This window comes from Macrotis lagotis, chromosome X, assembly GCF_037893015.1.
Source record: "Macrotis lagotis isolate mMagLag1 chromosome X, bilby.v1.9.chrom.fasta, whole genome shotgun sequence".
Classification (NCBI taxonomy): Eukaryota; Metazoa; Chordata; class Mammalia; order Peramelemorphia; family Peramelidae; genus Macrotis; species Macrotis lagotis.
The window spans coordinates 219,484,779-219,512,329 of NC_133666.1; the positions used below are offsets into that span (position 1 = coordinate 219,484,779).

General features: G+C 36.3%; 1 protein-coding gene and 1 long non-coding RNA gene across 5 annotated transcripts in view; one reads left to right on the plus strand and one right to left on the minus strand.

Moving 5' to 3' along the window:
* MCTP1 (multiple C2 and transmembrane domain containing 1) overlaps window positions 1–26,929 on the plus strand; it is a 528,212-nt gene extending 501,283 nt beyond the window's left edge. For 2 of the 4 annotated variants that reach the window (XM_074200502.1, XM_074200503.1), the window contains 4 exons: window positions 9,755–9,864; window positions 14,362–14,471; window positions 17,076–17,173; window positions 18,450–26,929. In XM_074200502.1, coding sequence (XP_074056603.1) covers window positions 9,755–9,864; window positions 14,362–14,471; window positions 17,076–17,173; window positions 18,450–18,521 — 390 coding nt within the window. In that variant the 3' untranslated portion in view covers window positions 18,522–26,929. The remainder of the gene's footprint in view (window positions 1–9,754; window positions 9,865–14,361; window positions 14,472–17,075; window positions 17,174–18,449) is intronic. The other 2 variants (XM_074200500.1, XM_074200501.1) reach the window with 1 other exon arrangement.
* On the minus strand, window positions 14,293–23,872 carry LOC141497731 (uncharacterized). The gene is made up of 4 exons (XR_012471425.1): window positions 23,374–23,872; window positions 22,808–22,973; window positions 17,389–17,533; window positions 14,293–14,483 (listed from the first exon to the last, which is right to left on the minus strand). It is a non-coding gene; the product is annotated as an uncharacterized LOC141497731 (long non-coding RNA).
* Window positions 26,930–27,551: the final 622 nt, after the last annotated feature.

The following is a 27,551-nucleotide window of genomic DNA, read 5'->3' on the forward strand; positions in this document are numbered from 1 at the left end:
TTATATTTTAATTAATGGATACTAGGGGATTGGTTGAAATGGGTAGAAAACTGTTTTGTTTTTCCCCAGGGATTAATTGGGTTTGTTCCCTGGAGAGAGGAATACAAAAATGTGTGAGACTTCAAGGTCACACACATTTTTGTATTCCTCTCTCTCTGCCTTTCTAGTGAGATGTTACCTCTTTCCTGGCTCCCATTTTTCTTAGAAGTGCATTACCTAAAAAATAAACCTGTGCCTTCCTCTGCCTGGTCCATAAAATGGTTCTTCTTTATAGTCAGTATTTTTTTTTAAAGTTACAGGTAAATAGTTAACAGTAACACATACCCTTTAAGTCACACTATCACTAAAATATTATTGAAAGTGTACATTCTAGGAAAAGCATTGAAAAGCATAGGACTCAGTTAAACCAGAGGAAGGAAAAACTAGGACCAGGTAAATGCTCATTCTGCAGAAAACATGTGCAATGTCAGCAAAAGGAAAAAATAAGATCTTGTCTGTGTAACATTATAAAGAATCTACCATCATTCTCTAAAATAGAAACTGACAAGTTAACACTAAGTCATCTGGAGCAAAACTGAGCATGCATAAAAGGTTTCCATACATAGGAAATTCTTATTAAGATGTCAAAATTTTCTCTTTTATATGAACAAAAAATAGGTAAATAGAAGACATTTTCCCTAGCTAAACAAAGGACTATACCCATTGACTTAAATGAGAGATTGTGTTCCTATTATATTGTATGCATTGCTGGTCTTATTAGCTCTTCAATAAATCAGGAAATTCATGCAGGTCTTGATAGCAGATAGGTCCATATAAATATGTATGCACATATATCATATATATATATGTATTGTACATACAAAAATATATGTGTACATATGTAAATATACCTGTATATATATATATATATATATATATACACAAATGTATGTATATATAACTATGTATATGTGTGTATATATCTCTATCTACATACTATACCTTTTATTTAACTGATATAGGGAATTCCTGGTAAGGAACCTTTCCCCCTTCTCATGATCAGGCACTATTATGTAATGTCTTGTCTTCCAGAGGTGCCCATTTTAGTGGGTTGCTCAATCATACAGATAATTTATGTCAAAAGTTCGATTTGAATCCATATCTTTTTAATTGGATGTCATCTACTGCTATCTGTCTATCACCTCTCAGGGCTGTGTCTCTTAGAGCTGACAAAAGACAATGTACCAAAAAAGCTAGCCATGAGTTAATAAAGTAGCTCAGAATTTCAGGGTTAGTCAAAGCTCCATGGGCAGCTAGCTTTTCACCTATTTGAGGCCCTGTCTGTGAGAATCACCTGTATTTCAAAATTCAGTCTCCACAGCAATGTTTCCAGTGTGAAGGAGGAGAAAATGTTGTCATTGCTTTCTGGGCTCTGATCCAATTTTGCCTCTGTCCCTGGTTTGGAAGCAGATTTCAAGGAGTGATGCTGTGGAATGTCATTTCCTAGTAAATCCTTTTAGACTTATTGCCATTATCTATATGGCAAAACTTCCATTGCTTACACTGGACATTGCCCCATAATTGAAACACAGGATCTACAAAATAGCAGTTTTTGTTGGTAAATTAGGAAACTAATTTGAGTTATCTATATCTATAGACAAAACTTTTTTAAAATTTAATTTTAGTTTCTTAACAAAAATCAATTTTCTCTCCATCTCAACTCAACTTTCCACTGATTATGAAAAGGAGGGGGAATAAACCCCTTGAAACAAACAAACAAATATATATATATATATATATATACATATATATATATATATACACATACATATATATAATCAAACAAAACAAATTCTCCCATTCACTATGTTAATAAATAAATAAAAATATGTCTCCTCACCCACCAGCAAAAGTAAATGAATTAGATTTAAGATAGATGTCGAGTTATACCCCTTTGCTAGTTGAGTTTTTATGGGGTTTTTTTGGGTGGGAAGCATGTTAAATCTGAAAGCTTACATTCTGTTAAAACAAAGCCAAGAATTGCTGACACCGAGTATCAAATTCACAGTGTCTCTAAATTTTCAATGAGGCTTAGAGAATTTCTGAGGAGGGTAGATGTAGAGTAGCCTTCATTATAATTCACATGCTTTGAAGTGTTAGAAATTGCTTTCTCTTGCCAGTTATATCCTTTCAAGTTACAAAAATGGTTTGTGTAATTCTGAGTGACTTAACTCAAAGAAAATGCACCAAGAACACCCATCTGAAACTAAATCCTCCAGGGGTCTATTTGTTAAGGGAAAGAGATTTAAAGAACAAACAAACTTTACCATTTTTCCTATAATAGTTTTACCTCAGGAAAATGAGATAAAACAGTATTTCTCCAACTACATGTTGAACATTTGGAGAGCTGTTCAAAGGCAGGGCAAAAGTATTGATAGCAACATTTTTCTTAAGTCTCTGTTCTACCTTTATCTTCCCTTCAGGTACCTTTTTGGGAATCAAAACCTTAATAGGTAATAGGGAAACTTGACCTAGGAACAAGATGATTGCATGAATGAACAGTTAATAAATTGGGCTAAACTCTAGGGATATAAAAAAAACAAAAACAATTCCTGCCTTCAAAAAGCTTACATTTTTATTGCTGGGTAAATGAGAGGGGAAACAATGCTTCTAAAATAGTGTTGGCTGAGGTGGGTTACTTCCATTCAATAGTTCCCCATATAGGGGAACTATTTTAGGGAAATGGATTGACATCCTTCTCAAGAAATAAAACTGAGTTTATTTGACCAGAGCAGGGGTCTTGGAGGGAAGAGTATACACAGTGTAAGAGAATATGGTTGGGAAGTAGAGGGTAATGTAAAGCTTGGATGGGACCTTCTTGAAATAGTGAACTTGGGTCAGCTAAGTGGCAAGAGTTCAAATTCATCTTCATATGCTTACTAGCTGTGTGACCCTGGGCAAGTCACTTAACCCTGACTGCCTCCAAAAAAAAAATAGTGGGCCAGCTGAGGCAGTCACTATTCAAAACAGCTGATCCTAGATGGGAAGTTCCAGAGATGAAAGAGTAGAATCTCCAGGGCATGGTACAAAATACTGTTTTTCCTCTCAACTACCTGTTGACCTTCTATAGCTGAAGTTATCCCACCACAGAATAAAACCAATGTTCTTACCAAGAAAAAATCTGGTAGGATGTCACTCAGAATGCAAGTACCCTGAAACCTTTTGGTTTGGATTCTGCTTTCCAAGTATATTCAGAATTTCAGATTGGTAAATGTCTTGGAAAAGCATAGTGGACAGAGTCTAAGCTGGCTTTGGAGTTAATAAGCCCTGAGATCAGATCCTTCCTCTCAAACATACTGGTTGTTAACTTGGGCAAGTCTCAGTTCCTAGCTACCTAAGACTAGAAATGGCAGAGCTACTGCTGGAGGGAATTTGCTAATTGGGGACTATGCACTAAAAACTATGTGTTTGGGTCAGTCCCCCAAAAAATTCTCTTTAGGTTGAAAGGTTTTCTCAATATGCATGCTATTTCCTCCTTGTAAAATAGACATCTTGATTCTCAGGCCATTATGATAATCTTTTTTTTAAAGATAGCACTTCAGTGAATGGAATGCTATCCTGCTGATCTGATAGAATGAATGTGTTTTTCCCCAGAAAGCTTTAGCCACTAAGGAACAATTTAAGCCATTGGAGAATCTGGTATATGTTGGTAACATGAGTATCATACTACAGCATAGACAGATGTGAGGAAGACTCTTTGTTATTGCTTTACAGTTGTTTAATGATGTTTTAGAGGCAAGTTAAAATCTAACAAATAAAAAAGATTGCTTAAAAATTATACTGAATCATTAGAAATAGTTTTGCAATATAAATCTCACATGCTTCCTGATTTATAGCCACTGGCTGTCTTTTATGGGTAATTTTTTTAACATCTTCAGAAGAAACTTTAATAATGCATTTTTAAAGTAGTGTCACTACTGAACCTTTGGATGATTAAATACTATATGATATTTCCTTCATCCAAGCTGGTTTATAAAGGAAAGCAAAAACGACAATAAAAGAAATGTACCAATTTATTTTCTACTAATAAAGTATTGAACATTAGAGGAAAAAAAGTATGAAATATTGGAATGCAACACAGAGCAATTCCATTATCCATTGCAGTTTTGGGTCATATACTGTATATAAAGAGTAATTACTTCATTCACTGGAGACCACAGTGGAGGGAGGCAGTTTGTGATAAAAAGAGATTTAAATATAAAATTCCTATTCCAAAGCATTTGCTTTTCAAAGCTTTGCTAACATTACAAAACATCATCTTGCTGTGGAGAAGATGCTTAAAAGAAATTAAAAGTAGGAAGCCAAAAACAAACAAAACTAAACCAAAACCAACTGATTGTCAGAAGGCTTAGTTTACTTTGTTTAAAGGAAGTTTTGGAATGTATAAATGGTCTTTATAGATGAATTTTGAAAAGTGCTTTCTCAGTTATAGAATGTATATTAATATTATCTAAAATGATAGTTTCCAGAATGTTTCTTGCATTCCATTATTGAATTGGAGATCCCAAATGTCATTTCCTTTGTCAGTTATTTGGCATAAGTTCCAATCAAGCAAAAATTTTGGGATAAGCTTAATAATAAATATAATAAATAATAGACCACAGTACCTGAAATTATTTTTTTTGTTAAAAATTTTATTGATATATTTTGTCTTTATGTTTCTTAATTTTCCCCACTTTTAACCCTCTCCTGTCCCAGAGTGCCATCCTTTATAACAAAGAATTAAAAAAAAGAAAAATAGAAAACAAATTCAGCAAAGCTGATTGATACACCAAAAACTATGTTATGCAGCTACATGTTTGTTGCCTCCCCATCCCCCTTCAAGGGGGAACAAGGAAGGAGGTGTCTTTTCAAAGACATGTTTCCAAAACCCTTGAGGATGAAGGTATTTTCCCCTACCTTTGTTATAGGTCTCTTTAGATAGAGTCAGTCTATAATGGATAGGAGCGTTTGCTATTTTAAACCTTAGAATGGAAAGGGCCAATTATAACAAAGAGACAAAACATTATGTATGCCTTGTTAGGAAATTTTCCTGGCTTATAAATGTTATGTTTTAACTCTAATTTTGATTCCTTCCTCAAAGTGAATTCATGGAGATCTTCATTCTGTACACATGATTAAATTTAGCCTGAATTCAAGAAAGCAAGGGCCAGAGGCCAAGGTGTTTATTGGCCTGAAATATTTTATTTAGTATACAGGAAGTAGCCTCAAGTTATTTTTATTCTTAAAGAACATAATTATGTAGCTGAGTTAAAATATTTTTGTTTTAACTGGAGAAAGAAAAAAAGATGAGAAGTTGAGGTATCCATGTTTGTATTGGCATGTGACTTCTAAAGAGTAACATGGGGTGGGTGATATTTGCTTACCTTACTGTTAGAGGAAACTTTTATGCAATACATCTACCCTCAGTGGCTGACACCCCATTTAGACAGAACTGAGGTGAATGATATGTTTTGAGGTCTCCCTTGGAAATTTAATTTTAGTATGACTACACTGGGTCTGGTTATAAATTAACTTCTATGTCACTGACCACAGTGATTTTACCTCAGTGGAAGAGAGCATGCCAGGTCCCTCTGTTTTGAGGTGGCTGAAGTCCAACTGGGAGAAATGTTTCATGTGTCAAGTGCTCAGGGCTCCTCTGAAATGGATGGGAAGTCGGCATGTAAATGTGGCGGTTGCATTATTATTCTAGTTTCCCTGGCTCCTTCCAGTAAGTACTGACTGCCACAGGAGGAGGTCTCAAGCCTTCTGGCACAATGTTCAAGTGTTCAAAGGAAGTCAAATGAATGAAATTGGATCTACATTTCTGTAGACATTCACACTGTCATGGAAGCTGGATTGGATGGTCTCCACATGGCCAGCTGGGCAAATTTGGGTGGTACTAGATTCCAAAGCAGAATTTCAAATGGTGGAAGGAGCACCATTGGTCCTTCTTTCTGCAGGGGCCTGAATTTCATTCCAGGACTTCACTTCCCAGAACCCCAGGGCTTGGCCGACTCCTTTCCTAAGACTCCAGGACCATACCCTTTCTCCCATCAAGATCTTCCTTTAGGAAGACAACAGAGATTTTTCTAGTATATTAGATATATAAGCCAATAAGTTGTTTTTTTTTTAATGTGAACAACCATAGAGCACCTGAGGAGGGGAGGTAGAGAAGGGAGGCAAAGTGAAAAACAGGAGGCAAACATAAAGGAGAAGTATTTACATCTACTGGAATAGATAGCCTCTGATCTTTCATGAATGTAAACAATTAGGTTTAATAATCTTTATCTATTTTTCTCTTTTTTTCTGCTACACCTCCTTCTCCTACTCCCTCCAAATCTCAAGAATTTTCTTTACCCAACCCAAAGAATTTGCTCTTTTATTTTTTTTTTAAGGTTTTGCAAGGCAATGGGATTAAGTGGCTCGCCCAAGGGCACACAACTAGGGCATTATTGTGTCTCAGGCTGGATTTGAACTCAGGTACTCCTGACTCCAGGGCTGGTGCTCTATCCACTGCGCCACCTAGCCACCGAGTTTGCTCTTCTTAAGACCTCACTGGATTGCTCTCACACTCCCCATTTCAGCCTCCCACTTGGGCCAGGAAACAATCCTCTTGGTTCCCTTTACTTACCCTTTCTAAAAGATTTCTAAAGTTAAAAATGGAAATTCCATCTACTATCCTCTACTTCAGTTCTCCATACCTTCCCTTTCTAATGATAAAAACTCCATCTACTATGCACCACTCCAGTTCTCCACACCTTCCCTTTCTAAAGATAGAAACTCCACCTACTATACACCTCCACTTCTTCACACTTAAACTTTCTAACCATAAGAAAGACTCACACAGTGGGAAAACTGGTTTACAGGGGCAGTCAAGATTCATTTACCTTTCAAAGGAGACCCTGGTGGAACTTTCCAAGTTCCCAAGCTTCCAGCAGGTAAGGTCAAAAGACAATTGTAAAATAAACCCTCATAAATCCTCAACTTTTCTATATATGACTAGCAAGATGCAGCAGGAAGTGTTAGAAAGAGAAATCCCATTCAAAGTAACCTCAGACAATATAAAATACCTGGGAGTCTATTTGCCAAGGCAGACTCATTAAACTTTTTTAAAGCAATTACAAAACACTTATCACTCAAATTAAATCAGATTTAAATAACTGGACAAACATCAACTGCTCATGGATAGGTCGAGCTAATATAATAAAAGTGACAATTCTACCAAAACTAAACTACCTGTTTAGTGCTCTACCAATCAAAATTCCAAAAAATTACTTTAATGAGCTAGAAAAAAGTTGTAAATTCATGTGGAAAAATAAAAAGTCAAGAATTTCCAGGGATTTAATAAAAAAAAAAGTGCAAAAGAAAGTATAAAGCAACAGTCATCAAAAATGTCTGGTATTGGCTAAAAAATAGAGTGGTGGACCACTGGAATAGACTAGGTGCAATAGCAGGAAATGATTATAGTAATCTCGACTGTCTGATAAACCCAAAAAGTCCAACTATTGGGATAAAAACTCTTTGACAGACTGCTGGGAAGGGGTGGCTAGGTGGTGCAGTGGATAGAGAGCACTGACCCTGGAGTCAGGAGTACCTGAGTTCAAATCTGGCCTCAAACACTTAATAATTACCTAGCTGTGTGGCCTTGGGCAAGCCACTTAACCCCATTGCCTTGCAAAAACTAAAAAAAAACCAACCTGCTGGGAAAATTGGAAGTTAGTATGGAAGAAACTTAGACTAGACCAGCACTTCACACCCTATAACAAGATAAGATCCAAATGGACACAGGATTTAGACATAAAAAGCAGTACTATAAGCAAACTAGAAGATCAAGGACTAGTTTAGTTTACCTGTCAGATCTATGGAAAGGCAAGCAGTTTGTGACTAAGGAAGAGATGGAGAACATCACTAAAAACAAACTAGATGATTTCAATTACATTAAATTAAAAAGTTTTGCACAGACAAAACCACTGTAACCAAGATCAAAAGAAATGTAGTAAACTGGGAAACAATCTTTACAACTAATGTTTCTGACAAAAGACTCAATTCTAAAATATACAGAGAACTGAGTCAAATTTTTTAAAAAAGAAAGCCATTCCCCATTTGACAAATGGTCAAAGGATATGCAAAGGCAATTTACAGATGAGGAAATCAAAGCAATCCATAGTCATATGAAAAATTGCTCTAAATCATTGCTTATTAGAAAAATGAAAATTAAAGCTTAGGGTTCACTATTGTTCTATTAGAAACCAGGAAGGATGAAAATTCAGGGAAGCCTGGAGGGATTTGCATGAACCGATGCTGAGTGAGATCAGCAGAACCAGAAAAACACTGCACACCCTAACAGCAACATGGGGGCGATGATCAACCTTGATGGACTTGCTCATTCCATCAGTGCAACAATCAGGGATAATTTGGGACTGTCTGCATTGGAGAATACCTTCTGTATCCAGAGAAGGAACTGTGGAGTTTGAACAAAGACCAAGGACTATTAACTTTAATCTAGGAAAAAAAAACTGATATTTTATTTTCTGATCTTACTATATCTTATACTTTATGTTTCTTCCTTAAGGATATGATTTCTTCCTCATCACATTCAATTTGGATCAATGTATACCATGGAAACAATGTAGAGACTGGCAAATTGCCTTCTGTAGAGGGAGGAAAGTAAGATTAGGGGGAAAATAGTAAAACTCAAATAAAATCTTTAAAAAAATAAAAATTAAAAAAAGTCAATTCCTTACTTGCCCTAGGTTCAATTATCAAGCTCACCTGGTACTTTAACCTAGCTTGAATTTAGTATAAACCCCTGAATTACAGAGAACTTCATGTGGTGAATCGGTTACTAAAAGCCTGTGCTACCAGATAAAAAAATACTTTCCTCTAAAAGTATTCAAACTTTATTGACAATCTGAGTTGTTCTGATGCAGTTTACAAGTGTTCATAGAGGCTTAAAATCTTTACATATGCATCTCCCCCTCCAGTTGCTAACAATTTCTTTTTCATTCCCCATATCTCCCATTTTTTTTTTTTTTGCTATTGATAAATTTTCCGAAACTACTGCAAAATTTAGACTTCTGGGATTTAAATTGTGACTGGGAGTTTTGGCAGAAGAGAGAGGGACCTAAGGTTGGTCCAGGAGCTGGTCATTCAAAGAAATGGGAGTCAGGGTTTATTATTCCCTTTGTATTAATAGGAATGTTTTAGGAATTGAGACCAAGATCTTATGACTTAAAAGTATGGAAGAGCTATGTGCTTCTCTATATCCCTATTTACTCATTAAATGTAACAGAAAAAAAGGCTTGAATTTAGAAGACTTGAGTTCAGTTTTATGCTATTTTCAATCCCCCTCACTTTGGGCAAATCACTTCCGCTTCCCCCCATTCTTTGGATGTTTTCAAATCTATTGAGAGGATTAGACTAGAAAATGTTAATAGAAAGCCCATTTTGGTTCTAAATTCTTTGATTTAATATATAATTATTCCTTAGCAGAATTTCTGTTTTTTTATAGGAGTCTTGTCCACAATAAATTTTGTTTATATACATTCCATATTTAATAACAAATATTTTATGTATATATATATATATATATATATATATATATATATATATATATATGTAATTTCCAAAAGAAAAAAAATTGCAAGGTCGATTCAAAGAATTCAAGCACAATAAAGTGATCCCTTTCTCTCCTCACCCTTAACACCAAATCTTCTTTTTAATTATGTTTTAGGACAATGAAAAAAAAGGATTCATAAATAAAATCTATGCCATCCAAGAGGTGTGTGTCAGCGTCCAGAACATCCTTGATGAAGTGGCTTCCTTTGGAGAGAGGATAAAAAAGTGAGTGATGCTGACATATGAGACCTAGTCTCCTTTGGGACAGGTCTTCCATTTGTTTTTTAGAGGGCAGAATGTCATATGGTTTTCTAGGCAGGGGAATTCTTGGTGACCACTGCTTGGTTTTTATCATTATTTACTTTGCTTTTTGCCAACCCTGGGATTTAGGAAGGTTCTGTCATTTTCATTCTGAAATTTAGCACATATTGGTTGGAATGGAATCATAGCTGTCACTTTGAAGTAAAAAAAAAAAAACAGTCCTTAAGTTTAGCACATTTAAAAACCAGACCACTTTATTCCTCAATGAAATAGAAATTGTGATAGGGGGAAATATTGCTAAATAAGGAATTCAGGTATTCAGTATAATACTTGCATTTTATCATTGGGCAAGTTTTCTTCATATTGAGGCTACCATGAATAAAAAAAAGGTTTATGCAAGGAACTTTTCAGTTCTCGACAGTTTTTGCAAATTACACAGTGGAGGTCATTGCTTCAGGAGAAATACATTATCATCTTGTTTAGATTATGGATATAAATTTTGGAACTTTTTGTAGTCTCTTAACCAAAATAAAAGCGACAAGCTAGAATGAAAAAAACAGAGGCAGGTCTTTATTTTTATTAGCTTATTTAGTTTGTTTCAAATATTTTTATTTACTGAAACTCTCTTTATATAAATACATTTTTAAAAAGGAATGTGAATTTGAAAGGATTTAAAAAAAAAAACCCACAAAAATGTTATTCCAGTCTCCATAATGACTGATAATGGCCTATTCTAAGCTATGGTGCTATGTGGATGGATGTATTTTTCTATAATTTTCACTTATCTACTTGTTTCTTAACTTATTCATATCCAGCAGATTCAGGATTTTAGGCTTACATTGACTTTGTTGGAACTCAAGATATAAGCTATTGTTATGCTGCCTTTCATGTTACTGAGGGGTAATATATTTTTGAATAATTTCTTGTGTAATATAAGTGTGTGTGTGTGTGTGTGAGAGAGAGAGAGAGAGAGAGAGAGTGTGTAGGTCCTGGTTCCTTTTGGGGAGAGGCAAGGTAATTCTAATAACTATAGTAGTCTCCTCTCTCTCTCTCTCTCTCTCTCTCTCTCTCTCTCTCTCTCTCAAATTCACTTCCCAGTAGCATTTACTCTCAGATTTCCAAGGCTTTTTCCTCTAATTCAGTTTTTCTTTCTATCCCCAAGAACCTTGTCTTCTATTCCACACATCAGCATGCTAAAACATTCAAAGTTCTATCCTAATAATCTGCATTTTCATGTTAACTATTGTTCTTTCTCTAGGTCAGGTATATCAAAGTCTGAGACTTGGAGATGGAAAAATGTGATTTTTCAATGCAGAATACTTTGAATTTTTTTGCTTTAAAGTTGATGGGAAAAGGAGAAATGGGCTTGGTTGTTTTCCCCTCCCCTAACATTACTGGATGGTGGGAGGCTGCCACTATGGAACAGGTGTTTGGACAGAAAATATCCATGGCCACTTGAAGAAAAAGGCTGAGTCCTGGCTATAGAGCAGTGTGGAGGACATCTGGACTTTGCAGAGCTTTCCATGTTGTTGGCTAAATGGCAGTGTTTCAAAGCCTTGCCAACATTTTGATTTCTGCACAAAGGGACTGTGGGGTACTGAAAAAGAGATGCTTCTCCTGGGACCAAACCAGTGAAAACAGTTTGTCTTGAAAATAGTTTCACAAAATACCAAAGCCTTTTGCAGACACCATCTCTTCATTAAATCCTCATTGAAGGAAGCTCTTTGAATTCCTGAAATTAATCAAAATCTCTTTCCTTCCCCTTCTCTAACTCGTTTCCTTCTCCCCCCCTTCTCTCTCTTCCTTCTTGGTATTCTTGTCTTCTCTTTTCCCCCCTCCTCCTGCCATTGACTTGTCTTTCTCCCTCTGTCTCTCTCTTCAAATCTTTCTCCATTCCTTCCTCTTGAAAAGAAGAGGTACTTTGGAACAAGGTTCTTCATATTTTAATCTAGAAAAAAGGGCACCAAACCTTTTCCCCTTTGGCAATAGTCACACTGGTGGAGACTTGTCTTTTGCTGTTTCTTTCCTACTTGTTCCTCCAAGAGGAGTAAGGCAAAATACACAGAACTCATGCTAGGACAGCACAGAAGGAGGCTTCCAGATTGGATAGTCGAAGTCCTCACACATGGGGTAGTGTGATCGATAGCTCTGAGCTGAGCCACAGGAAGGCAAGCAGACCCTCAACCTTCTGTTCAATGCAGATTCAGGCAGGAGAAAGGAAACGAGCAGGTGTCCCTTGAGGAGAAAAGAAGTGATTCTACACCTAGTGACAGTTACATAATGTTCACTTTGGAAAGATGTCAAAATTGCTAGCGATGAGAAAAGACAAACAAAAACAAACCAGCCAGACCATACCAATTATTTGAAGCAATGCATCCAAGATAATCCAACCACAGTATTTGGACTCTTTTTCCAGAAATAATTTTATGAGAAAAATGGTGAGAGAGAGAGAGAGAGAGAGAGAGAGAGAGAGAGAGACAGACTGATTTAAGAAATGGCTTCCACTTCCACTTGAGTTGACCCCCCTCTCCCCCAACCAACCCAGCTTCATATCCTATGAGTTGGCCATACCCAGTTACTCATTCTCCAAGGTTAAAAACCCATGTTTCAGCCTTTTCAGAGATGAGTGACTCATAAAATTCCTTTATTTCCTCAATAACCTGCATAAACTGGATGCCCAACCTCTCTTTGCTGTATTTAAAGGCTCAATAGCCAGACAACAAAGTATATTAGTGCAGATTCCCATCTTACTAAACTTTGGCAGTTTAACACTGATAAGATATTTTGAAGAATGGCATTTTTATATTTGAAAATGACAATAGAACTGGATAATCATCCTTGAAGACTTAATAGTGTCTGTCTATCTGCCCTCCTTAGAGAGCTGTTAATGTCTTTACAGGGAACTACATGGGAGCCAAATCCCTCAAAGTCACAGGGACTTTTTCATCCTTATTTCTGTACATTTTTCCCCTCTTTTATCTATGTTGCATGTTAACTTTTACCCGACTTTCCACCATAACTCATTATTTTTAAAAAAGTTATTTATTATTTTTTGATGCAATTCCTTATTTTTAAAATTTCAACCTTGGAACTATTCCTTTTCCATTTGTATGGGGGCAGGGGAAGCTTTTCCTTAAAATCATCCACATTACAACCCTTCAAATAATTTAAAGACAGCTATCATACTCTTCCCCTCTCCCCTACTTGCCACCAAGACTTCTTTACTCCATATTAACCATCCTCATTTCTTTCAAATGATATTCATTTCCATGATCTTGAGACAGGTCTTTTACCATCCTAGCTGCCCTCCTCTGATTGTTCTCTGGTTATGCAGTCATTTAGAGTCAATAAATATTACACAAAAATTAGTGATGGGGCCAGAACTGGAACCCAGAGCCCATATTTTTCAGTCCAGAAATCTTTATATTATACCATGGTGAGTAGCAGTATGAAGTCACCACATTCCATTAATTGTTCTTTCCATTCAACTTTCAATCTAATTTAAGGTCTTTCTTTAAATCATGCTCATTTCTTTTAATAAATTCTATTTAAGTAGGAAAAGATTGTTGAAATTTTTAAAGATTATCAATGACATTTATTTTATTTTATTCTTAATTTTATTTATTTAAGGCAATGGGGTTAAGCCTAAGGTCATACAATTAGGCAATTATAAAGCATCTGAGTCCGAATTTGAACTCAGGTCTTCCTAACTCCAGGGTCAGTGCTTTGTCTACTAGCTGCCCCCAATTGTTGAAATTTTGTGAAGCTAAAACAAAAAGCTTATTTTTCTTTTTTAATTGACTTATATTTCTGAAACTCAACCAAGGGAAGAAGTGCAGTCCCAGTTTAGGGGGAAATCTGTTTCATAGGCCAAAGGATTCTGTCTTTACCTGGGAAGTATGGAAGGGTTGATGACAGACTTGGAGGCATGTTTTATTATTATCAAACATTAGAAAATATTGCTTTACACTTCTTAAAAAGGGAAGAACAAGGTGAGTCTGAGATAGGTGAAGGAAACAGAACTGCAGATGTGGGTCAAAAGTCCCTAGGACTGTAGTATGCATGCAGCTTGTTGATGCAATGATCCTTTCTTTAGTTACAGCAGATCAGATTTAAATGGGAAACATTCAAGAAAATAAATAAAAATACACTCAGCATAGATGTTAAATAAGACATCATCTCTGTCAGCATGCAGGTTTAAGGACCCTTACCTATAGTTTTGTAGGACCATTTCTGTTTGATACCACCACAGAAGTCTATCAGGCTCAGTTGGTAAAGAATAAAAAGAGTTCATTTATCCCCAATTTCCTATCACTCTGTGTTTTAGATTCTATTTCAACTGGAAAGTAGTGGAGGCTAATTAGGCCTATTTTGCATATGTGAAGTCTGGTCATTACTTGATTCATCTTTGGTTGAAAGTACAAAGTGACAGGATTGATGATGTGTTAATTTTTCATTCAGTACCTTCAACTGGACTGTCCCATTCTTGAGCTGGCTGGCAATTGCTGCCCTCTGTGTGTTCACAATCATCCTGTATTTTATTCCGTTGAGATACATTGTCCTTGTCTGGGGTAAGTAAAGTCCTTTAAAAAAAAAACAAAGCAAAACTGTCTGAGCTACTTAGAACAAAGTGTTTTTAAGGGATGAGTTATATTGTCAGTAGTTTTCTGTATTTATGGTCATGAAGCTGCTCTATGATGGAAAGAGACAGGTCAGTTAAAAATCACAACAGTGTAAAGATTTAGGTCTACCTGCAAAATGCATTTTTCTTGCCTGGCATTGTAGCCTTCATCATACTATAAACATAGGGCTGTGTAGATTCTTCATATATCAATATGTAGCTTTGTCTAGATATTACTCTGATTTATTTTCACCACTTATACACAAACAGAGGCATTTCGATCTATATTGTGCATTTAGGACAATATGCTTTTTTTTCCTATGGTACTTTATCATTTGATAGCATATGTAAACATGAAAGTATATGTACATGAAAGGCTGTCTAAGAGGTCACCTTTAGGCTTGGGAAAATGAATACTCAGTATTTTTCAGTTGAAGAACAAGAAATCTATTTTGTTTTTACTAAATCAGAATGTTGAACTATCACATACCTGTTTTCAAGATAATATTTCAGTCCTGTCTTGTTTATCCAATTGCTAGGCAACAAACATTTATTAAGGGCCTGCTGGATACCAAACATTATGCTAAGCACTCATTACCCACCCAGACCCTCTATTTGGAAGGCTGCCTATTTCAGTGCCGTCTGAAGTTAACTTTTTTTTTTCCCTTTCTTGACAAAATTCATGGGTTGGAAAACTCAATTTTCAGCCTCCAAGGACTACTACCATATAAACCCACCAAGTTAATGATTTCAAATAATCCTTTTTCTTTGCCTATATATAAATCGGTTAGAAAAAGGGAAAGAAACTATTGAAGGAGAATTGTTCCCTACCCCCGCCCCAATCTAATATGAACCAACGTACCAAAATGGGTCATGAACTTCAAAAAAGCATCTAACTGTCAAAAGGAGTGAAAAAGAGCAGGGGCAAAACATAAGAGCAAACTTTTAGTATTTTCTTTTGTCTGGAAAGAACTTTATGACACTCTCTTGTATAAAATGATCAGGGGCATTAGGGATATTCTGTCTCCAAACTCAAGTCTTTTCAAGTCAGAAGAAGTTGATTTATCATATGACTAATACAGACCCTTTACCTTTGACCATTTGCTGCCTATGACCCTTGAAAAGCAAAACAAAATTCATATTGTTTTCTGGAATCATACAATTTAAATTAACTCCAAGCTATGACATTGTTCTTACTATAAGAGGGGGAAAGGAACAAGAACAGTCCCACTGTTTTTACTGAATGTTTAGTTCCTCATCTTTCATTCATTTCTATGATATCTAAAACAGATGTTATTTTACTGAAGGAATTAGGGAGGAGTGTCACCTTAGGGCAGTTTATTACCTCTAGACCCAGGTAGGGTCAGACTTGTCCCTGGCTTAATAAGGCAATTCTTAATAAAAAAAAAAAATCCATGAAACAAATAGATGGCTCTATATTCTGTGGCACATGTTAGTGGCCTCTTAAGAAAAATTGACTCAGAAGTCATTTTCAGGGCAGGAGTTTGAGTCTGTTGTTTTATCAACTTAAACAGAAAAAAAACCTGTATTTGTTTTTGTTGCCTTTAGTGGATAGGTGTCCAACCTTTTAGCTCTTGTGGGCTACATTGCCCAACAAAAACTTGTCAGGGGCCACATATAGAATTTAATATTTATTTATTACCACATACATGTATTCACCCATTCCTTCATTTTCTGGTTATGTAATGTGGGCTACTTGTTTTGAGGGCCCATTTGAGAGTTGGACACACACTCTTAGTCAGTAGCTGAAATATTAATCAGAAATGTGAGAATATTCAGGCCAACCCCACATAAGGAGACAGAGACTGAAGCCAATATTTCATGGGGGGCTGAATGTCTACTCAGGTTTCACCTCCTGAATCTTTATTTAAAAAAAAATGACAATGATAGTCATTTATCTCAGTTTTCTTTGGGCCATTAGTTTATTTCATTTAAAGCATCCAATGTGTACAGTCCCAAATACTGGTATATCCTTTTCCAACACAGATAATAATGGAAATCAAAACCATTTGAACTTTTAGTTTTCATAATTAAAAAACAAAACCCCAAACTAACACTGAGTGCATTTTCTTCTGAGAATGATTACGTAAATAATTAAAACTCTTGTCTTAATTTATAAATGATTTCCCAGGTAGGTGCAGAGGTAGCTCAAACAGTTCTAACAGCAGGTCAGGGTGGAAGGGCTATCCCTTTACCTATTACCCTTTAGGTAAATGGTTATCTTACAAGATACAGATTCAAATCACTGTAAGACATATACATACATACATATATACACATATATACAAACATAAAATATAACTAGATACATTAGACTATGATACTGTCACAAACAGGAACAGATTTTGGTTTTCTTTGTATCCTGAGCATTTAGCACAATGTCTGGAACTTAATAAATGTTTATTGACAAAGGGTGGGGGGAAATCCAACAACAAATAATTGTCAAAAATTGGCTAGAATGTGCTTTCAGTAATTAGAGGGGAGTAAAAAAAATACAGAAATTTTAATGATGTTTCAATCATCATTTTTCCAGGCATCAATAAATTTACAAAGAAGCTTCGGAGTCCATATGCAATCGATAACAATGAACTACTTGACTTCCTTTCCCGAGTTCCTTCTGATGTACAAGTAGTGAGTAGGCTTTTGAAATGCTTTGATATTATTATTAAAAAATTTTTTTGCAGGGTGTTACTACTGTCCTTAGTTTTGTAATATGGTATAACATCAGGTTTTGAGTTTTGGATTCTCTGTCTCATTGATTTTGAAATCTAGACCTTCTGTCCTTTCTATTTCATTCACAAATGAGTCCTCTCTTGAATTTTGCCCATGAGAAACTTCCAGCTTACCTGGCCACAAAATGACTGTTTGGAGAATGGGTATTCCCAAGAGGGGATTGTCTAGCCAACCTCCAAAGAGGGCTGGGAACAACCCCCAAATGATGTTCAGCTGGAGTTGGTTGAAGAGTATGCTACTGCCTTAGGCCACCACCACCTGTGGAGAGGAAACAGGAATATTAGATTATGAAAACAAAATAAACTAGCAGACATTTAATGGAGAAACATTCCCCTTACTCTTTGGACAAGAAATGAGAGATTTGAAGAATCAAGTTATTTTGAGGGGATGAGCAAGGGATTTCTGTTTTCTTTATAAGTAGGGAGACCCAGTGGTGTAAAGGAAGAAGCATTGGAGTAGTTAAACATGAGAGGCCTGGCTCAATAATGCGACATGTGACTCTGGGCAAATCCTTCCACTTCTCAGAGCTTCAGTCTTTCATCAATAAAAAGAGGGAGTTAGGCTAGATCATTATAAATGGTCTTATAGTCCTAAAATGATGTGTGAAGAATGGCTGGTTTTTTGGCTTTGGGTTTTTTTTTTTGAACCTCCTATCACATCAAAGAATGATTTCCTCCTATTAATGAGAATGTTTCCTTCTCCATTATCTTCATGGGAGCTGCAAAGCTCCTACACAAGCTGAGTTGAAGAAATTGCTTAGAAATGTATTCAGAAATAAACAAATAAATTAAAAAACTCCACAAGGTTGCAAAGACTTATCATCCAGGGCTTTTCTGAATACTGTTGCTTTGTGGTTGCTTGTTGTGATTTTTTTGTCTCCCCTTCCAATGTAGCATCTTGTGGTGAAGAGAAAACGACCCTAGCCCATCACCAAAGTTGACATGAGTGCACTCATGGATTTCCTGGCAGGATTTTCCTAATGCTGTTTTCCTTTTTGATTCCAGCTCTATCACTCCATTGTTTCTGCAGCCCAGCTGCAGATCCCATGCAGCTTGCATCAAGAGAACACCCCTCCTCCCTCCCCCAGGCACACTCTCTCATTCCTTTGCTTTTCAGTCTTTTGCCAGTAAGTGGCCACCTGACCAGTCTTTCTCTGAACTCTCTGTTTAAACAGGTGCAGTACCAAGAACTGAAACAAGATCCCAGTCATAGCCCGTGTAAAAGGAAGAAAAACAATCTTGGCTAGCCAGCTTCACGCACTGAGGAGACCAGCGGCATCTGTTTGCGAAAGATAAAAGAAAAAAAAAGAGCCCCCAGCCTCAGCAGCAACATTTCCTTCCTTTATGTTTTTATTTATTTTGTCTTTTTTATCATGATGGAGAGAATCTGTAAATATTGTACAAAGGCATATGTCATAGAAAATATACTTCTGTTGTACAGAACCAGTTTGATAAGGGTTTCAAGTATGGTTTCAGTTATGTGAAATCCTTACTAGCTATGGATGAAACTATAATATGTTAAGCCAATGCAAAAAAAAAAAATTACATAGCAAGACACTCACTTCTGGTGTTTAGTGAACAGGCTAGAATATCAGATTAAATACTCAGCTGGGTCTGATTAAATCTATAAAAATGTAAATCTCAATCTGATTCTTAGGGGGTGAATTGTGGTTTATTTGGTTTTCATTGAATATTTTTTATCTAGTACATTATCCATTACAGTTTTTCTCATTTCAACAGGGGAGCAAAACAACCAACCAACCCTGTTAGCTGGGGTCAAGTTTACCACAGATTCTATGATTTGTACCCTGTTTACTTTGGGCACAAATTAATTTAGACTTGCTAAGGCTTCTTCTAAATGATTGAGGGTGCATTTAGCCTTCAAGAACATTGTTGGCTCTTGGGGTCCATGAGGAACAGAAGTTCCACTCCTTGTACATCATTCCATTTGAGGACTTTAAAAACCTAGATAGGTCTAAAATTAAATACTGCCAGGTTTCTAAGTAATTGCATATGACTTTTTGTATAGTACACATTATTATCTTACAACACTTTAATTTGTACTGAATTAGCAGATTAGTAAATCCAATACAATTATCAATCAGAGCATTAGCAATCTGAATACATTATGACTTTGGTATCAGGTCATGAACACCTTTTGTCTGGCTAAGGAATTTTAATAATAATTGTTCTCAAGAAGCAGAAGTAATGGATAGAGCCAGCTTTTGAGTCAGAAAAACCCTAGGGTTCAAGATTTGTATTAGTTGAGCTCATCTGGGCAAATGACTTAACTTCTCCAGAGAATTTACTAAGACAAGTCGCTGATTTGTATTTACAGAGTGAAAGTCTATGTCTGTAAGAAACCACCTTTATGGTGAAGAACCCCAAGTCCTAATCCTTAAAAAATTTTTCATAGTAAAAAGGCTTTGCTTTTTTATTACATCATATAAAATGCTTCAATGTATATTATGTTTTCAAATATCAATATGAATTTTAATTTAGAGGAGGCTGAAGTGTGGTGAGTGATATGCCAATATATCATTTCTTTTACTTATGAAATGGTAATTTCTACTAATATGGATCTGGTCCCCCTGCATGAAAATCAGTTTTGTAAATTAAATTGCTCATTTAGGGAGGAAAATAGTTTACTTTTGAACAATGTTCAGTAATATCAGCAGAATGAACACTTTCAGTTGCTATTTGCAAGACTCTACACAGCAGTTTTTGTACTTAATTCCCTCTGTGTCAAATAGAGAATACACCTCTAGAGAGAAATCATCTGGAGAGAAATTCTCACTTTTCTGACTTGATAGGGGATCAAGCTTTGGTTGGAATTGTTACAAAGAATGTTTTCTACCATTCTAATAATAGACTTGGGTAGGGATTATGTTAGAGTGAGTTAAAGAGAGATAAGTTGGAAAAATGTTGAAGTGGGAGAAATGCCTATAAGAATATTCTTTAAAAATGCACTTATTTCATGGAAGCTGATTTAAAAAATATTTTACGTTACTGATTTATTGATATTGTTTCTGACGATAGAATGATTTTGATCCTTTCTGTTTCTACAATATGCTTGAAAGATGCCAATCAAATTCCCTTTTTGCCAAAAGGCTCTGACCTCAATGTGCTCCTTTTAGCTCATCCAGTTTATCTTGAACAATTGGGAATGCACACATCCCCATACTGTTACTATTTGTTGTTAAGGGACAATATACCATGAATGAAGTTGTTACTCTTGAAATTTTATTGATGGGGGTCTATTGTTTGTTTGAAATAACTTTCCGTTAGATCTTTTGTAAAATGTATGTTCCATTCTGGTGTTGTCTGCAGACCTCAAATCATCAGTTAGTCCAACATTCTGCAAAGCTCAGATGTGCCCAATGGAATATTAACCATTAATCTATGTGCAAATTCCTGTTCTTTCATTGTACCCAATTTCAGATGTTTATTTCAATGGTAATGTTTACTACACATATACTGCATTAAAACACAAAAGAGAATGATTATTTCCAAGTATAATCACTACAGTCCAGTCCTACTCTTTCTGTCTCTTTTCCTGGAATGCATAATTTTCAAAAAAGTGTGATACTTGAAAGAGAATGGTAGATAGTGCTGGAATTAGAGTTGGGAAGACTTGATATCAGTTCTCACCTTAAACATCAACTAGTTAGCTGTGTGACCCTGGGAGAGAAGTCACTTAGCTATAAAAATGGGGATATAATGTACCGACTTTAAAGGGTTGTTGTGAGGATGAAATGAGAGAACATGTGTACTTTGTAAGCCTTAGAGGACTATATAAATGCTAGCTATTATTATTGCTATTGTTATTGTTATAGCTTTTGGTCATTCAAGAAGATTTTTTTCTGATGCCTAGGAAGGATTTCTTTTTTAAAATCTTATTCTTTAGGAGTGGAGATTCCAACAGATATCGCCAAGAGATTCCAATAAGGCAATAGAGTGGCAGACAGATATAGGAATAATTATCCTGACCTATTTCTCTGCATCATAAATAACATTTATATAGCACTTTAGAATAGCAAGGACTCATAAACATTCTATATGTTAGGTAGAAAAGGATTGCTTCCGTTTTGCAGTTGAGGAAACCCAGGCTTAGTCCTAAGATCTGCTTAGAGTCCTATAGCTGGATCAAGAACCTCCTGACTCCAGGAACTCTCCCCTTTCCTCTGTGAATGCTCTCTCTATTAGCATACCAACAATCTAGGAGGAGCTTGGTATTATTACTTCAGACATGGCCTGGAAATAAAAGTTGGGGGAAATTGCTTACTATCCCCTAGCAGGGGATTTTGCCATTTCTTTTTTGAAAATCTCTTCTTCTGAGATCCACATCTTAGAGGCCTGTGAGTTATTGGAAAGAGTTCTTGTAAAGTCAACTCTGTGACACAAGGACTCAACAGATGGACATTGAACGTGAACCTCTCACCCTGATTTAGAAACAGGATTGCTAATGCAATGACACTAATAAACTGTGCCTCAATATTTTATATGGCATCAATTCAGTAAAAATCCTTCAATTATGTCTGGATCTTGATTCAAATACCACCTCTAACCCATGACTGACTTTGTGTGAGTTTCTGTGTCTCTGGCCACACAGACTAAACATTGCAAATCTTCAATGGTAGAGGAAATTTTTTCAGGGCCTTGTTCAAATCAATAAAATCATGAGTCCAGACTTAAAAAACTTCAAAAATCCAAGAAGTTCTAGATTATATTAACACTGATATCAACTGAATATAAATTTATTTTGTTTTAATTTGTAAGTGGGACATAATGTTAGCAGAGAGATTATCTGGTAGCTCTAATAGAATACAAGACTTATTTAGACATTTCCTCTCTAAGCTTTCTCTCATTTACTCTGTGATTTCCATTGAGGGCTCTCCATTCATTTGACACTTCTAAAATATTTCAAGTAAGTTTTTAACAGAATGTCCACTTTGTATTTTTAAGAGCAAAGAAGAAACAAGTGATGAATTCTGTCATGCACACACTTTTACCTTTTCATTTCTGTATCCATGACTCCATGCACCCCCTCATCCCCTCTGTACAAAAGACTCCAGGACTTATTCAACAGGCTCTAGTACCCTTTATATACTGTCCTGGGTTTTAGTGGCACTGTGGGCCATCTAGGTGGCACAATAGGAGTGCCAGATGCAGAGTCAGGAACTCATCTTCCTGAGTAAAAATCTGGCTTCACTAGTTGTGTGACCCTAGGCAAGACACTTAACCCAGTTTGCCTCAATTTCCTCATCTATCAAATGAGCTTGAGAAGAAAATGGCAAACCATTCTGTATTTGCCAAAAAATCCCCAAATGGGGTCAGGAAGTGAATTGAACAATTAAAGTGACTGAACCACAAAAGCAGAATTGTAGAAATATATGGAAAGATAGAAACATGATGAATTACACTCAAAGCCTTAGCATATTAATTAGTTCTACTGTTATTTGTATTTTTAAATGCTAGAGAGAATATATATTACAAGACAATCATAACTGGACAGAGTATGGAGAAGACTCACCTTGTTAATTTGGTTTGAATACTCATCATTCCTAAGTTCTTTACTGTGTTTTCAGTTATTTTGTGTATAATAAAGCCACACTCTTCTTGTTGGTAAAGCTCCAGAATCATGATAGCTCTTCACTATTTTCAAATCTAATTCATCTTCCTGTGATGGCTGATGCCAACTGAATTTCAAGAAAATAATATTTCCCTGGGTTAAAAACAACAGCACAAGAGTGGGGGGGGGAGTACACTTTAAAAGCCTTTAGAAAGCAAATCCACATATTGGGCTTCAGTTCTTATAACCCCATTTACTTTTCCTGAAACCCTGAGGCTTAACTGAGTTTTGTTTTAGATACAACAATGTGATCGTTTGCATGAATTTAAAGAATAATAAAAAATAGTTTGAAATGGGGATCAGTATTGTGAACTCAAATTGAAACCATCATGTACTGAATTGATGGAACGCATGGTTCACTTTTTTCCCATCTTCATACCTTGGAAAGACTGGGCAGTGGCACAGTGGATAGAGCACTGGTCAAGAGGACAGAAGTTCGAATCCAGCCTCAGACACTTAACACTTACTAGTTGTATCCTGATTGCTTCACATCCAGGACCATATCCAGTCAGACCGATTCATATCTGGCCACTGGACCCAGATGGCACATCCAGGACCATATCCAGTCAGTCTGATTCATATCTGGCCACTGGACCCAGATGGCTCTGGAGGAGAAAGTGAGGCTGGTGATTTATTACAGCATTCCCCACTCAAATCCAATTCTTGTGCTTGTCATGGCATCACCTCCCTGTTGTCATGGTCTTTTTCAAGGACAAACATTTTCACTCTGGAAAGAGCATACTGGCTTTTCTGGTGGTGGTGGTGGGTTGCTAAGGATATTTAGGGCACTTATTTTTGCTTTTTCATTTCCAAAGAGCTTGGAGAAATGATGGGCCTCCACTGTTCCACGGCCCCCACTCCAATGTTAAGGTAACCAAATTTCACAATTGTTTGGATCAATTCAATCAACCATTCTTTATTGAGTAAATGATTATTAAGTGCTAGGTGCTGGGAATACAAAGATAAATTTACAGTCTAGCCAAGGGTGATATGATTATCAATCTGATGGGGATAGGGGAAGGAAAGTTCTGGAAGGCAAGGTGGGGAAAGCTGAAAAGGTTTCCTATAGCAGGTGGCGCTTGAGAAGAGCCCTGAAGGAAAATCTGAATTCCAAGATAGGTGGAGAGGAGGGAATGCCAGGTGAAGGGGACAGCTGGTAGAAAGGCTTGCAGGAGCACCAGCCCTGGGACCTGAGTTCAAACTCAGCCTCAAATACTTAATAATTGCCTAGCTGTGTGACTTTGAGCAAGTCACTCTTAATCCCATTGCCTTAAAAAAAACACAACTCTACCCTTATAGAAAGGCTTGCAGAGAGGAGAGAGAAGGCAGGGGAAAGAATTCCCCAAAGTCCTGTGCTCTAAATAGGACTTATTAAAGTCCCCTCACTGACAGCTCTCTGGGGCCCATGGGTACAAGGGGTCTGACTGGTAAATAAGAGAAACTGATGAAGAGTTTAAACCTACAAGTCTGAAAAGCACTAAGTTCTACTGGGAAAGGCAGAATATTGAGGAGCTGAAGCACTGACCCGGTTGTGAACTATGAATAGGAAAGCATAAAAATATTATACAGATAATCCCACACAGGATACACATCCACATGCTGCTTTTTACTTTGCAGAGTTCAGTGGTCAGGGATTTAGTGCTTCAAGGATGCAGCAGTTTTTTCCCACCCTGGCCTCTTCTTTTACTGGTGGCACAATTTCCAAAAATATACGCGGACAGAGTGCCTTTCTATCCAAATGATTGTTTTTACTTTATGATACTTACATGGCATCCCAATAGTTTTAGGACTAAGACTATCAGCACTTTGTATATGTTCTCTCTTTTACTAGATTATAAGGTCCAGGAGGGCAAAGATTGTTTCATTTTGGTCCAACTCCTGTTCCACCTCCCCATGCACAGCAGCCTCTTGATCACTGTATTCACTGATTGATCCAACATGTGTTATTGACAATTATTGTGTTCAGCTGGGAACATTCCATGCATAATACAACAAATACACCTATTAATAGCTTGTCTGGTCCACAAGTATAGCCTGTGAGCCAGAGTCCTGCAATTGAGGGTGGCTAAGCAATTAGGCAAGTAGACAGATGACCCAGTGATTCTTACAGTGAGTATCACATCAGGAAAAAAGTTTATTGTTTAGTTACATGTCAGGGACTTAACAGCTGCTTGCAGTAGAGTTATCCCACCAAAGCAACCCAGTTTAATCCATACCCAGGTGGGTAATAGCTACTAAATGTTTACCTAATGTAGTTGTGTTTCTAATTAATCTCTTAGACCTTGGTCATTTTGGGTGATTTAGATGTTTGAACTCATGACTCTTGTCACAAATTAATGTTTTGTTGGGTTTTTTCTTATTCTGTCAGCAGATAATAAAAGATGAAAATGTTTACAAAGTAAAATGATTGTAGTTGGAATCATACTCTGTCTAAAATCATCTTTGAAAAAGCCATTTTCCTGGTTCTCACAGAGGGAGCTATAAAGTAGCAGCCTCTGAAAAACGGTGAAAATCAGAAATTTTTTCTACCATGGCCAGACTCCCTACAGATTTCCCTCACAAAAGTCTGGTAGCTTAATCTGGTATCAATACAGTGGAGTAGAAAACCCACATATAAAGTGGGGTTTTTCTACACCTGTGAAGAGAAATGAAAGAGTATTCTTAATTTAATAACAGTAGTGAACTCCTGGCAAATGCATCTAAGATAGAGTCTGGTAAATATAGCCATCATTTAATCTTATCAGTTCCTCCCTACTTTTTTGTGATGAATCCGAAAAGACCCATCAGGGAACAAAGAATTCTTCATGTCCCATGAACACTCCTAAAATCAGAAGGGGTTGATGGAGAAGATAGGTTATCATCAATCCACATGGAATCCAGATGAAAGAATTCAATCTTTAAGAACCATGCTAGACAGGATGCTTTCACCCCAACTCAGGGTGAAAGAGTTGTTCTCAAGGACAGGATGACCATCTTAGTAAACAACAGAAGGAGTAGACACACTCTCAGGGAGAAGGGTACAGAACATGTAGAGGGAGAGAGGAGATTGTTAGGCATAAGGGTAAGATGATTCTTTTAAAGCTTATTAAAAAACCACCAATTCTGGGGGAATAATAATAGCTTATGGCAAGGTTGTGTCGTTAAACTGAAAATAACTATCATTAGAAGGCTAGTTACCATGGGCAAGTGAGATTGAGAAAAGAAGGTAAGTTTTCAAAACAGGAAGCTATTAAGACACCATTTGAGATGGTTATACTTCAATCGCTGCTTGGCATTTGTAAATATGCAAATAGGGTCTTCCCCCACCCCTCCCAAAGAGACAAACCAATTCAATGACTTTTTCCCCCCAAAATTTCATTCCTTCTTATTCTTAATCTCTTTCTTCTAGCCCACTAAAATAAATGACTTCATGCAAATCAGTGCCTTTGCCTCTTCCCCAAAATGCCTACATCTGTATCAATCAATGCACATGGAATCTCCCAGAAGTCTCCAAATTGATTCTTCCAGCCTCCAATGATTCCTAGTTTTTCAAATGGCACATTTTCTTTGGTTAATCCTGCTAATTTTGAAATTTCAAAATTTGAAATTATTCAGGCACAAAATTAATTTATCAACTTAAAAATTATAGGAGGTAGTGTGATAGAAGAATGATTATTGAAGCCAAAAGGGTTTGAAATCCTTCTTAACTAATAGGAGTCTAATAACTAATAACTGTGTAGGCACAGGCAAGTCACTTTACTTATTTAAATCTCAGTTTCCTTATCTCTAAAATGGGGAGAATCCCTGTAATACCTACCTCACAGGGTTGTTGTGAGAATGAAATGAGATAATGTATACAAAGGTGTCTGAAAACCTTACAATGCAACCTAAGTGTCAGATAGCATCATTAATAACTTTCTGCACAGTGTACTGAATCTCTTTGGTGAAATAATGTGGATGAGGAAAATGTATCGTTTTGTTTTAAATAAAACCTCTCTTGGATGATACACCCAGCTGTTTATATGTGAAATGGTAGGGTGGGTTAGGGTACAATTCCAGACTGGATACCATTCTAAGAAAGCATTCTCATCCTTAGAAAAAATTCCTCAGCATTATGAGGTAAAACACAACTAGCCAGAGTTCTTTTGAGATATCACTTATAAGTTTTTTTTTAATGTTTTACCACTTTAAGATTAATGATCTTTTTCAGAAGGACTATCTACTTCACCTGTAAGGATAGCAGCTTGGAGGGGATGGTCTTTTTCAGTTCGTCCACCATAGAGATTAATGACAGTCTTAGAAGAACAGATTCAAACCTGGATTCCAGATTCTCGGTTGGCAAATCCCACCTGCTGAAACTAGAAAACATGCTTTTATGTTTTCTTGTTTTTTCTTGATGAGTCTTAAACAACATTTCCTAACAGTAGCCTATGATTAATATGTTCACGCCACTTAAAGTTTTTTTTAATCTTTAAATAAAAAAAACCTTAAAAAGATGTTTAGAGCACAATTTAAAAAATGAAATAATTTGGGGAAAGAGAGAACCATTTAAAAAGAACATTCAAGTTCTAAATTATATTATTACACATTAGTTATACCTCAGTGGTATTTTTCTATACTGTATTAGCTCAAAGACCACTTTGCTTAGTTGTAATATTAAATGTCT